We start from the raw sequence: 12,598 nt of genomic DNA on the forward strand, positions 1-12,598 counted from the left end.
TTGATCTTGCTTCGCTTTCGGGCGATGGGCAGCACTTCTTCCTAAGGCCCATAAAAAATAAGTGCTGCCAATCACCCGAGTATCCAACGCCCTCACCATTTGACTAATGGTCTTGGCCAACTCTCGCGCTCTGTTACCACCTGCATCTTTCGGCTAAAGCCGAATCCAAAGGCGAGTCTGAGTCCACGACGTCAGTTATACTTGGTTATTTGTATTTGGTTCGCAGCCTCGTCGCTGATTAGTAGATTAATCTGGGCTCTTTTTCTCGTTTTCGGCTCGTTGTTGTCAGCGAGAGACAATTAAAATATCAACAATGGCCGGCCACATCGCGGTCTATGTGTATCTCTATATTGGCAACTGGTCCGTCCATCGGATTTGCATAAATTGACGCGTAATTCCCACACTTTCATGTCGCATTTAAGCAAAATGGTACAGCTAATTTGATTTATGCTCGCTTTTATTGAGAAAAATTGTTTGGCCATACACGGTGCACGGATAGGTTGGTGGCTTGGAGGCCTATGAAGATGTCAGTTTTATTCGGGTCACTTCTGCGAGGCTTTTTTGGGAGAGGTCAACGGAGATAATGGGCTGGGATGTCAAATAGATTAATTGCTTTTCATACACATTTATCATTAAGAAGCCTCAAATAACATGTGTGATTTCTTCTATATATTTATTTATTTATTTCCCCCCCCCCCCCATTTGTTTAATTACTTCAATTAAATGCCAATTAATAATAATAAAGAACGGTTAACTTCCCTGAGGTCCAAATTGCTTTGCACTTGATTGTTTCATTTCCTCGCTTCGAACCCACGATTTTGTGGAGCTTCTCTGGGGATGCCATTAGCTGCGATCCCAACATTAATCAACCGATCTTTGGCCCTACTTTATGCAGCGTCAGTTTAATGGCCCCATCAAAGAGCAAAAAATAAATAAAAAATAGAAAAAGTCCACTATTTAATTAAATTTGATGGGCTTATTTTGATTTCTCACTTCATTTACGCTAATTTCTGTTGGAAATGTTGACGGCAGCTTCGGCTCCGATTCGGTGGACATATTCAAAAGTGACTCTGCTGATTTGAATATCGGGGAAGACAAAGCCGAAATGTCTCTGCCTGCCTCGATTTATTTTTGACTTTGACTTTGATTTGGTTTTCGATTTGGGTTTTAATTTAATTGCGCCGATGAGACATTTCAATTTATTTATACGATTTTTATTAATTTTTTAAATGGCTGACCTTTGTTTCTTAAGCATATTGGGCTTGCGAAACGTTGGGTTGTTGGGTAATCATAGAAGAAGCCTAGGAGGTGCACTGTTTTTTAGAAAGGTAAACACATGGCTTCATATTTTGGTTTTAATATAAGCTTTTTATTAACAGTTCGGTATAACAACAAAAAAATAGTAAAAAAAATATTAAGGGGATACTTAAAAATACGCAACACAACGGGGTTCGAGGATGATTTGGGTGTGATCTGGGTGATCTGGGTGATCTGGGTGATCTGGTGATGCAGTGCAGCAGGGGCTAATCCTCTAGTGCTTCAGCAGACTGGGCAGGTACTGGGCGTTGGGCGCCTGGACGGCCGCCGGGCGGTTGGCGATCTGGCGGTAGTTGTAGCTGCCATCGGGATTGAGGCCATCCAGACTGCCGATGACCGAGGTGATGGGCGCGTTGTTGTCCTCCTGGTACTCGTTGGTGCCGCCCAGCTTGTCGTACTGGCCCTGGATCTCCTGCTGCGCCTGCTTGGCCTCGTCGTCGGTCTTGTACTTGATGAAGAACACCTCCGGCTTGCTGGGCTGAGTGGGCGCCGGCGTGGCAATGTCGCTGGCGTCCACATCGTTGTCCTTCTTGCTCAGCACATAGATCACGGTCTTCTCCTCCTGCGGGGCAAACTCCGCAGAGTACTTGACATTGGCATTATCGCCGGCGGGCGCCTTGATGAACACCACCCGGTAGTTCTTCTGCGGGCGTCCCAGCACCAGATGCTTCACCTTGCCATCGTTGCTGTGGTCCTCGGGTGCGGAGACCAGGTAGAACTTCTTGTTGATGATGGGAGCCTGGGTGGTGCTGGCGGGGGGCAGGTACTTGTCACCGCCGCGGTGCGGCTGGATGCTGACCAGGCCATTGCTGGAACCGCCAATGAGGCCCACATTGCCCGCGGGCGAGGAGGAGCCGCTGCCGCCGAGGAAGAGGTCGGCGGTGGGCTGTTCGTAGCCGTACTGAGGACGGGCTTGGGTGGCGGCCACCAGGATCAGGCAGCTCACGAGCACTCGTTGCAGGAACATGGTTTGCGATAGGTGTGTATTCCCTCGGGTGATTTGGTAATCCTTGGTGGTGTCTGGGGTGCTGGAGGCTGGCTGCTTCGTGGACGATCTGCTGCGAGGCAATGATTGCATTTTGGGCCGCTCCACTTGTCTTAAATATGCTCCGATTGTCCAATGGGCCAGCCGCCTCAGTCGGCTTTATGCAAATGCCGGTGCCGCACATAACCAGCGATCCGCCGCCGCAGCTTCTCTGGGCCTATGGAGTCTGTGCCATACCACATCTATGTCTCCGTCTTGCCGACTTGCCGACTTGCCGTCTTGCGATCTGACCTAAAATTTATTCAAATTAGAACGAAACGCAGCCGAAAGCCATGGCTCACAGGCGACATTGAACTTGACTGGGCCGGTGCGGTGCGGTGACCCTGGTTGATGGATTAGCAAATACCTAAATATACCACTATTCGTCTCTATCAGCAACCATCATATATCTGCAAAAACCATTGAATGGGCTGAGGGGCCCTGCGAATCTCGTTAAACGGCACCTCATCGCCGCTGGGAGCCATCAATCTCGGCCAGAAACACGTTTGCCGGGTTTTCTGTTTGCTGATTTTTCCTTATACTCACATCTGTCACTAGTTCGGGCCTATTCGCCCATCGATTAATTGGCAAGTATCTGTAACAGTTGGTTTAGTCGGTGAATATTTGAGGCATTGTAAGTGATCTGGCTTAAGTCACAGCTTTCTTCTAAGTGTTGGTACTTAAAAGTTAAGTTGTAATCCGCTTATTTCCTTAGTTTTTGATATTATCTTATTGATAGTTATTTTTTCGTAAATTTACTTAATTTTAAAATTCGATTCTCCACTCTTTTCTAGTACTATTTTGTTTATTAGAAGTTGTTAATATTTAGTGTGAAGCACAAGTGGGTGCCGCTTGTATCTATAGGTTATTAAATTATGTTGTTTAATCCCTTTTTAGAAACTATAAACATTAGGTTTAATATTTTTTGTTTAAGTTTCTAATTATCCTAATTTAAATGAAACCGTTTCCACCATTTTCTAGTACTAATACGTTTGTTCATTAGAATTTGGTGTCTAAGCACAGTATATAAAACACAAGTTTGATCTGCTATATCTAAGAGTAATTAAATTACGAACTGTTCTACAGTTTTTCCCACCATTTTCTAGTCTTAATGAGTTTCTTCATTAGAAGTTTATATCAATTAGTTTTTTTTTGCACATTATATTGTAAATGATTTATTTAACTACCATGTGTTCTCTGGGTTCCTTGCTAACTTAATAAGAGTAAACCTGTTTAAATAAAGCCATAGCTGTTTAAGGCCCTAATGGAATCAATATATATTTTCCGTAAACTAAACCATTTGTTGCATCCCCTGGGTGTCATTTAAAATTCTTTTGTATCAAACAAAGAAATGATATTTTCCTAAATCGAGTCAAATTCAATTTCCGTTGCCCAAAAAGCTGATTGGCTCTTGTTCGCCGGGCGGAATTCCCCATCGATTTCGGCTGGTGCTCGCTATTTTGGTCACCATAAATGGTGACCCCGACGCGAAATCGATCGCTGGTGGTGACTCAGCCCCCAGCCGGGACTCGAACCCACGTTCACCCGGCGCTCCGCCTTGGAGGTCGCATAAATATGGCCAAAATAAAGGCATAAAACATCATTTGCACTCATCGCGCGCATTTGAATAATGCCTTTGAATGGATTTATGGCCCGTCGATCGATGACAGAACATAAACGCATAAAACTGATTGACACTTTGTGAAGCCACAATATGGTGGCGATCGAAATGGGTCCGGGTAATGCATATTCTAACACATTCCGACACCGAAACCGATCTCGAGTGGACTAATTTAGCCATTAGCCGATCAGCGATCAGCTATCACAGATCACCGATCACCGATCACAGATCGCCGATCGCATATCGCCTGTGGATTATGGAAAACCGAACAAAATGATAATTATCAATTAGGCATTCCATATTTATAAGCACCTGCGAGCGCTCGCTGTGCTGGAAATTTATGTAACATTTTATTGATGATGACAGTAATAGAAATCGAATCGAGGGACAAATCTGCGGGCTGCGATCTTTCGATCTCAATCTTCTGCGGAGCTCGGCTCTGTGCGGCTACCGTCCGTCTCGCGGCGTTTTATTTAGTAGGTGTGATTATCTTTATGCTAAAGATCTGGCCGCCGCCCATTGATATGCAGATGGGAACGCCAGATCTCCGAGAAGATACGGAGATAGTATCGCCCATGCCATCTGCTTTCCCCCTGTAATTGATAATAAATCGGTGTTTGGGGCGTGCCCCATTGGCCAAACAATGTGTTTAGTATGGTATAACTAATTCTTCTTTAATACCCCTTGGTATTTTAACGCGACTTGCATTTGCCTAAATGCCGACCTTGAGGCTCTGGGTCTTGCATATAGCCACCGATATAGCCACCGATGGCTGTTCCGAGTTGAGTTTCTTTAAGTCGCTAACTTATTTCACCGAGTGGCTTTTGAGCTGAGTTGAGTTGAGTTGGCCCTCCGAGATTGGTCGATCGTTCGTATCGGATCGGGTTGGACAATTATGAGCAGCTTGCCAAATAGTTGACGCTGTCACATGCATTAGGTTTTGGTTTCTTCGTTTATAGATACTTTTGGGGCGACATCTCGGGCTTTCCGATTGCGTAAGCTGCGGGCAGTTCAACGGGTCACGCAGGCCCCGGGCTTTGGCTCCAGAGTTTTCCATTTCGAGGTGGAAATCCAGCTTTACTATGATTTTACATACATTTTTCATTCCTAATTTTTAAACTGAAACTCAATTGGTTTCAGAGATTTCTATTTTGCAGAGGAAATCCATCTTTACTATGATTTTTTAAAGGTTGCATTTATTTCGTTATTAATTATTTATTTTTAATAAACACTTTTTTAATTGTTAAAGTGGAACTGTTTCTTGATTTATTTTTTTTTAATTTTTTTTTTAAGATGAACTTAACATATGTTTAGTCATCGAAATAAAAGGCCTTATGACACTGATTAAAATATTGACCTACTGACTGGATTTATTTTACATAGCCATGGCTGTGTAATATTAATACTAATATTAAGATATTTATATTAAGATTTCCATAGCTTTCCTGATTGAAGATAGTAATTTTCTTAAAATATATAGAAAGTATCATAAGGCCATAATTGTTATATTCCCATTCCTAACAGCTTCTTATTCTTCCCTTATCGTCGAAATAAAACCGCATGTATTTTACATTTTTTGAATGCCTATGAGAACGCTTATATTTTATTAAAAAAAAAATTTACACAAGAAATATGAATTATGCCGAAGGCAAAACTAAATAGAAAAAATCGCATAGGTTTCCCCGGCGGGACTCCACTGCAATGGGCCCCAAACCCAAGGGGCTTTCCCATCCAGTCCGAGTCCCCCGGGGCTCCGCTCCGTGAGTGTCGTCTAGGGGATGTGTCATGTGCGGATGCAGGAGGTGGTATCCAGGGGGGGTCCAGGCGACGCACCTACTTCCTCACCGGCCTCACGGGCAGGTAGGTGGCCTGGGCATTGGTGCCGGTGGTCACCGTGCTGATCACCTGGCGCTGGCTGCCCTCCGCGTCGTAGGAGGCTCCTCCGTCCACGCTGGGAACTCCGCCGGTGCCCACGATGTTCAGGCTGCCACTGGCGTCGGTCACCACGCCGGAGGCTCCGTTGTCGCCCAGGCTGCCGATCACGGAGGAGACGGGGATCACGCCCTCGTTGCTGGTCTCAGAGCTTCCACCCAGAGCATCGTAGTTGGCTATTGGGAGGGGAAATTGAGGTTCAGTGATATTTTTTTTTTTAATTGTTAAGGGGTAACCATTAAAAAATGATAAATAAATAATTTACAAAGGAAGTGAGCCACTTGTTATGAAAAAACTATTGGGAAGCTATAAAAATACATTAAAATATTTCCTTTGGGTTTTTGGAAATAGTATTAAATTGAAAATAGTATTTAATGAAAAATAGCACTAGATTGAAAGTGGTATTTTATGGAAAATGATATTAAATGGAAAATGGTATTAAATTTAATATAGTATTGCACTGAAAATAGTATTTAATTAAAAATGATACTTTATAGAAAATAGTATCAAATAAAAATTGATTCCTACTTTTCTTCAATTTTGTTCTACAATATAAATGTGGCAAATAATAAATACTTGTTGTTCATTTTTAAGAGATAATACTTGGTTATAACAAATTCCTACATATTGACTACTGCAATTCAGTTGAAATTCCTAGCTATATCCAAGGAAAAATACGTTCCAAGATATTATACTACCCGAAGGCCACTTTCTCGGACTAGTTCCCTGATCATCCACCGATCCTCCCCCGATATACTCACCCTGAATGGTCTGCTGGGCGTGGGCCGCCTCCTGGGGAGTCTTGTACTTGACGAAGAAGACCTCCGGCTTGTTGGCCACCGGGCGCTGTGTGACCACCTCGGCGCTGACATCCAGGGCGTTGGACTTCTTGGACAGCACATAGATGGCGGTCTTCTCCTCCACGGGAGCCACGTTGGCAATGATCTTGGCCTTGCTGGCGGTGGAGGTCGGAGCGTTGATGAACACCACGCGGTAGTTCTTCTGGGGCCTGCCCACGTTCACATAGCGGACGATCTGCTGCTCATCGTGATCCTCGGGAGCACTGTGGATGTAGAAGTGCTTGTTGATCTGGGCGGGCTGGAAGTTGGCCAGGTGGCTGATGTACGACTCCTGCTCGTTGTAGTTGATGGTGGGGCCGGGTTGCAGACCGGCCAGGCCAATGCTGTCGCTAACGATGCCGCCGCCGATGCTGCCACCGCCAATGCTGCCACCGCCGATGCTGCCACCGCCGATGCTGCCGCCGCCGGAGGAGGACTCCACCTGGTAGCTGGAGGATCCTGCGCCACCCACCTGGTAGTTGAGCACGCCCGAGGAGCCGGCAGAGCCCAGGTTCAACTGGCCAATGGTCGGAGCCGAGCTAAAGTAGTTGCTACCGGCTGCCGTGGGCTGGTAGGAGGTCGACACCGTGGCCACGGGAGCACTGATCACCTGGTTGGCCACCAGGCCGCCACCGTTGTAGCCACCGGCCTGGTAGCTGTAGCCCGCCAGGTGGGTGACGTCCGGACGAGGAGCGGCTCGGGCACCGCCGATCACAGCCAGAACGGCCAAAACCTAGGGGATTCAGTGGATCCAGGTTAGCTATCGCTGCTCCAAAGGGTTCCTTCTGGTCCCTTGCTTGCACTCACCACAAACTGCTTCATGCTGCGACTTAGAAGGATGGATATGGATGGGTGGAGACGGAGGAGGAGCAACTGTTGCCCTGGAGCTGTTGCACTGGATTGATATGTCAGACACTCACAGCTGTCACCTTTTATACGCCGGCCAAGATTCGCCTTTAATTGAAGTTAATTAAAGTGGTTTGCAATAAATCGTTAAAAAACTATAACATCGAAAACCCCAAAATCGAAACTCCAACTTGGCGCAATAACTACAAAATCCGGCTAGCACGGCTGGTATTTTTATTTTTTGGTATCAGCATCGATTGCCACAAGTGCTAATTGCAGGTGTCAACAAACTGAAACACAATCAATTTCTATGTCTGCATGTCATTCGACTGGCTGATGAAGCTTGCGAGGAAGAAATCCGATGGTCATATAGGGGTCAAATGGTTGCTATAGTAATGAGTGGTCTAGATTAGTGGGGATTAGGCGGATGCTCCCCAGGGCGATCAAGACTTTTTGTATTAAACTAAGATTAACTAAGAGGGTGTATCTAAATAATTGGAAAAATTTTAAAATATATTATCTAAACTCTGATCATGATATCAGTGTAGTAGGCTGCTTTAATGCTAGAATTTTGTATATTCTTAACATATATGTATCACAAGCTTATAGACTAAATAATCTTTACTACCTTTATTTTATAAACTCTCTGGATATAGTATATACAAATATTCCAAGATCCCTATTGCCAATGTAACTATATATTGCTTTACTTACAAAAAATACCATAGCATACCCACTAAACCGCAAGATTACTAGACATTACCAATATTATTGCATACTTTTAAGCAACTTTTAAAAGGATGTGAAAGTAAGGGAGATTTGCCCAGAAAGAGCATTCCGAATTCCCATATTCCCTTGCCAAATTCTTAGCTTGTTTTTTGTTTTACTTCATTTTTGGTTCAGTATTTTATGATTGCAAGAGAAGACGGGACTAAGCGCCCTGAAAATTTCAAGCAGCCAAACATTTTAGCGCCTTTAATTGCCATAAACCACCGATATTCGCCCATATAAACTCGTTTGTGTGTGTACTATATGTATGCGGATCTATGCTATAATGTATAATGTGTGCATGCAACCGAATTTCTTGTCTTATCCCAGGGTTGATTGGTTCTGGGGAATTTCTATTAGCGCACAGCCTTCTCGTAGGGGGTTTCCACCGAGAACTGCCTGTCGAGAACCAGAACTATTCGCACGATCCCACTAATTTGTGTCTCTTGATTGATTTCCAGATGGCTGGCAGGCATTCCGCGAGACCAACCGGCTGCAGTCCTGGGACTACAGGCGGGTCCTGGTCCTGCTCCAGGCCAAGCACGGCATCTTTCCCTACTACCGCGTCAGCGTGGAGAACGGCTACAGCAATCCCCACGACTATGTGATCACCCTGGACGAGGGCGAGATCGGGCTGCCCCACAAGTACTTCTATGGCGACGATGCCGACGAGGAAGTGGTTCGGGGCTACAAGCTGCTCCTCAGGGACTTCGCCATCAATATGGGTGAGCTTGGAAACACTTCTATACACTACATATTATCTTAATTAACCGATATATTCCCTGTTCTAGGTATTGTTTCCCGGGAGGCTGATCTCTTCGCCGACGACATTTTCCACTACGAACGTCGTATTGTCAAGCACATTGAAGATGCCAAGGCAGATGGCAGTCGGCAGCTGAACAAACTTATGCGTCTGGCCGATCTGAAGACCAAAGCTCCCTCGGTAGGGTACCCTTTGGAATTTGTGTATATAAATAATAACATGACTCCCCCATTAGCTGCCCATTCTGGAGTCCCTGCAGGCCATTTTCCCAAAAACCAAAATCACTGAAGAAACAGAGGTTCTGGTGCGCGATGTAGAGGTTCTGCATGCTCTGTCCATTCTGCTCTCCACCTCGGATAAAAAGTAAGATACATTTTACGTATTAAAAAAATTAAATTACGTCATTAACTACATCTTAAAGTTTAAAAGAAATAATACTTCTTGTAAATGGTTGCAGCTTTTATGTATACAAAGCGTGTAGAATACGCTAAATGCGTATAAAAATACGTTAAATAAAGCTTCCAAAAATGAACTATAAAACCTAATACTGTAGTTTATATTTTTGTCTTACCTAATTTGGTTGTAGAAGAAAAATATACATATTTCTCAGTGTCGTTTTTAGATTATACCAACAGTTTCTTAAATTGTTATATAAATCTTAACCACTAACAACATCCTTATTGGTTTTTTATCAATTTCCTAACTGCTTTTCTCTTAAAATATGCTTAAATTGTTTGTAAACTTTTTACAGTAGTATTTTAAGGATTTTAAAATCAGTTTAATGAGATCATTTCTGAAGTGGTCATCATTTTTTAGTTTACAGACCAATTACCTATTAAACATTTTATCATTTTATAAATTTTATATTTAATAATAATCAGACTTTGCTAGAAAAATAATATATATAACATGATATTGCTTAATTGGTTTGTTCACTTTATACCTGTTTACAATTGGCATTTTAAAGATTACAGAAGACATGTGATTGAGTAAATTTCTAAAAATTGTTAATTAAATATTTTCTATTTACAGGCCAATTAACAACTTTATTATTTGGTCGCTGGCCCGCAAAATGCTGCCGCACTTGTCCAAGGAGTATCGCACTCTGGCGGAGAACTTCGACCACGCCCTCTATGGGCGCACCGCCAGCTATCCCAGGTGGCTCATCTGCAGCAAGGTGGTGCGCGATTGGCTCCCCTTCGCGGTGGATGCATTGCAGCAACAGCCGCCACGCCAGCAATTCGAAACGGCGACGGCCACAAAGAACAGGGGATTGAACAAGACGCAGGGTAACGAGGAGCTGCTCAAGCTGATGTTCTTCAGTCTGCGGAATCAGCTGAAGGACTCGCTGGACCAGGCCAAGTGGCTGGAGCCGGCGGCCAGGCAGTTTATCCAGAAGAAGCTCAACGAGATGCGCCTCCAGTTCGGCATACCCGACGAGGTGCTGCAGCAGCCCAACTATCTGGCTCAGTACTACAACGAATTGATCCTGACCAATGTGTACTTCGTGGAGCACTTGGAGGGCATCTGGACCTTCCGTCGCCTGCAGATGGAGAAGAAGCTGGGCACGCTGGCCTTGCTGGATGTGTAAGTGTTGCGCAATGTGCATCTTGTCCGTCAAAAACTTTCTAACACTTTCTCCCGGATCGGCAACGATCCATCCATCCCGCTCTGTTTGGCAGCATTGTTTCCGAGATGTACACAAGGGAAAATCCACAGGCCATCGCGTACTCCAACAAACTGAACATGCTGCTCGTCTCAAGGGTGTTGATCAGCTCCAGTTACTACGACTACCGATACCCTGTGTAAGTAGACATATTATTATTATAAAGAACCTACCAATGCTGCCAATTTCTAAATAGAATCCAAAGTACTTTATCAAAACTTTTAAAAGTGAACTATATTAATATTTAAAATATATGTGAATAATATTTAAAAAAAATCCCCAAAGTTTTCGCTTTTTTAATGATTTCATATCCTTATCTTTTTCGTGCAGAGCTGTGAACTTTGCCCGCATAGGCACTGATATACTGGAGGCCCTGATCGACAACTTCTCCACCTTCCTGCTGCAGTTCAACACCCAGAGCACGGACATTAGTGACGCCGTCCCGGAGATTGTGTACCCCCGCCCGGATGTGAATTGCCTGGCGGCGGGACAGCCACCGCGATTGGTCCACGAACTGAACGAGCTGTCGAGCAGTGCGCTGAAGAGCTTCCATGTGACCCTGAGTGCAGCCAGAACGGCGGCCAGGGCGCTGAGCAACTTTGTAAACGCCATCGATGCGGGCAGTGCCATCCAGGGATCGGGCATCGACCAGGTCAACACCTACGAGGCCCTGGGCCTCACCAGGCGCCTGAGGGTTCCGGGCCTGAGGTCCTTCAATGAGAACGAGCTTTTCACGCTCTCCTACATGCAGCAGCATTGCAGCACCACCATTGCGGACAAGGACTATGCGCGGATCAAGCCGCTGGTGGAGAGCCAGCTGGCCGAGAGTTATCTGTAAGAGCTTGTGTTACGAGTCCCCCAAAAGATACTCATGTTCCTTGGTATTCCAGCTTCAATGCCACCTGGCAGCACATCCAGTTCCTGCCCCGCTCCACAAACTGTGCCGCCGCCGAGGCGAGTTGCTCCAACCTGCTCTGAGACGCGTTTGCCCATCCACCAGGACCTGCCACTCCCACTCTGCCAGAGCCCTGTGGATGAACACGATGGAGGACACTACTTGCACGATGGATCAACATATTTATTGTACTTTTTTTTACTCCCACACATTGCCACTGACAGAGATGCGAAACACACAGACAGCTACCCCCACACACACATCGCCTTAGTTGTAGTTTAGTGTTAAGCCTAGCACGTAGTTTAACCATGAAGGATCAGACTTAACTTTGACTAGCCACTGTTGACATCACGCCACACACTCGCACCCTGCTCCCACTGGTCACGAAGTAACCCAGTGGAGCAGCCAGTCGGCTTAAGTACGAACCCCACACCAGCCTAGTTTAGCCTAGTTCGGTAACCTAAACTTAGTTAGTTGCTAAGCGCCGTCTGCCACCCTGTGTATAAATTGAAGAATTTGATTTTTGGAGAACAATTAAATGAGAATGACGTTTCACACAACTCGAAAAGCAAGCCAACATGGTATTGGGTGAAGTCTGTTTGGGTGTCTAAGGTACTAATAAGGCAAAAGAAGGTTAATAGGTTCTTCTATTTTACGTTTTCTAAATTCTAATCATTTTGTTTTATTTCTGAAAAGTAATATTGATTTTAATTGAATAATTCGCGATTTTTATAGATTTATTTGTATTATTTTTGGACACAAAAAAAGTAAAACGAGATTGAAAGCTTACTGTTTTCTTAACGTTCTTAACGTTTTTTGGGTTCAAATCATTTTGTTAATGCACAATTTATATTCTTGAAACACAATTTTGACCGTATGGTTTGCGATTTTTAGTACCATTTTGTAAATATTTTCGACACAAAAAAA

At 44.5% G+C, this 12,598-nt stretch overlaps 3 protein-coding genes across 4 annotated transcripts in view; 1 reads left to right on the top strand and 2 right to left on the bottom strand.

Annotated features, from left to right (window-relative positions):
• The window catches only part of LOC108033108 (protein gone early), a 30,726-nt gene extending 18,483 nt beyond the window's left edge, over window positions 1–12,243 (top strand). For both annotated transcript variants that reach the window (XM_017107308.3, XM_017107310.3), the window contains exons 5-11: window positions 8,809–9,072; window positions 9,139–9,290; window positions 9,346–9,473; window positions 10,143–10,697; window positions 10,793–10,915; window positions 11,107–11,610; window positions 11,667–12,243. In XM_017107308.3, coding sequence (XP_016962797.1) covers window positions 8,809–9,072; window positions 9,139–9,290; window positions 9,346–9,473; window positions 10,143–10,697; window positions 10,793–10,915; window positions 11,107–11,610; window positions 11,667–11,754 — 1,814 coding nt within the window. In that variant the 3' untranslated portion in view covers window positions 11,755–12,243. The remainder of the gene's footprint in view (window positions 1–8,808; window positions 9,073–9,138; window positions 9,291–9,345; window positions 9,474–10,142; window positions 10,698–10,792; window positions 10,916–11,106; window positions 11,611–11,666) is intronic.
• Window positions 1,342–2,350, bottom strand: LOC108033112 (uncharacterized). The gene has a single exon (XM_017107315.3). It carries the CDS (start codon window positions 2,282–2,284, stop codon window positions 1,532–1,534), a length of 753 nt encoding a protein of 250 aa, XP_016962804.2. The 5' UTR covers window positions 2,285–2,350; the 3' UTR covers window positions 1,342–1,531.
• On the bottom strand, window positions 5,540–7,682 carry LOC108033110 (uncharacterized). Its single transcript, XM_017107313.3, has 3 exons — window positions 7,541–7,682; window positions 6,656–7,466; window positions 5,540–6,070 (listed from the first exon to the last, which is right to left on the bottom strand). Exons 1-3 carry the CDS (start codon window positions 7,553–7,555, stop codon window positions 5,796–5,798), a joined length of 1,101 nt encoding a protein of 366 aa, XP_016962802.1. The 5' UTR covers window positions 7,556–7,682; the 3' UTR covers window positions 5,540–5,795.
• Window positions 12,244–12,598: the final 355 nt, after the last annotated feature.

This window comes from Drosophila biarmipes, chromosome X (assembly GCF_025231255.1).
Source record: "Drosophila biarmipes strain raj3 chromosome X, RU_DBia_V1.1, whole genome shotgun sequence".
NCBI lineage: Eukaryota > Metazoa > Arthropoda > Insecta > Diptera > Drosophilidae > Drosophila > Drosophila biarmipes.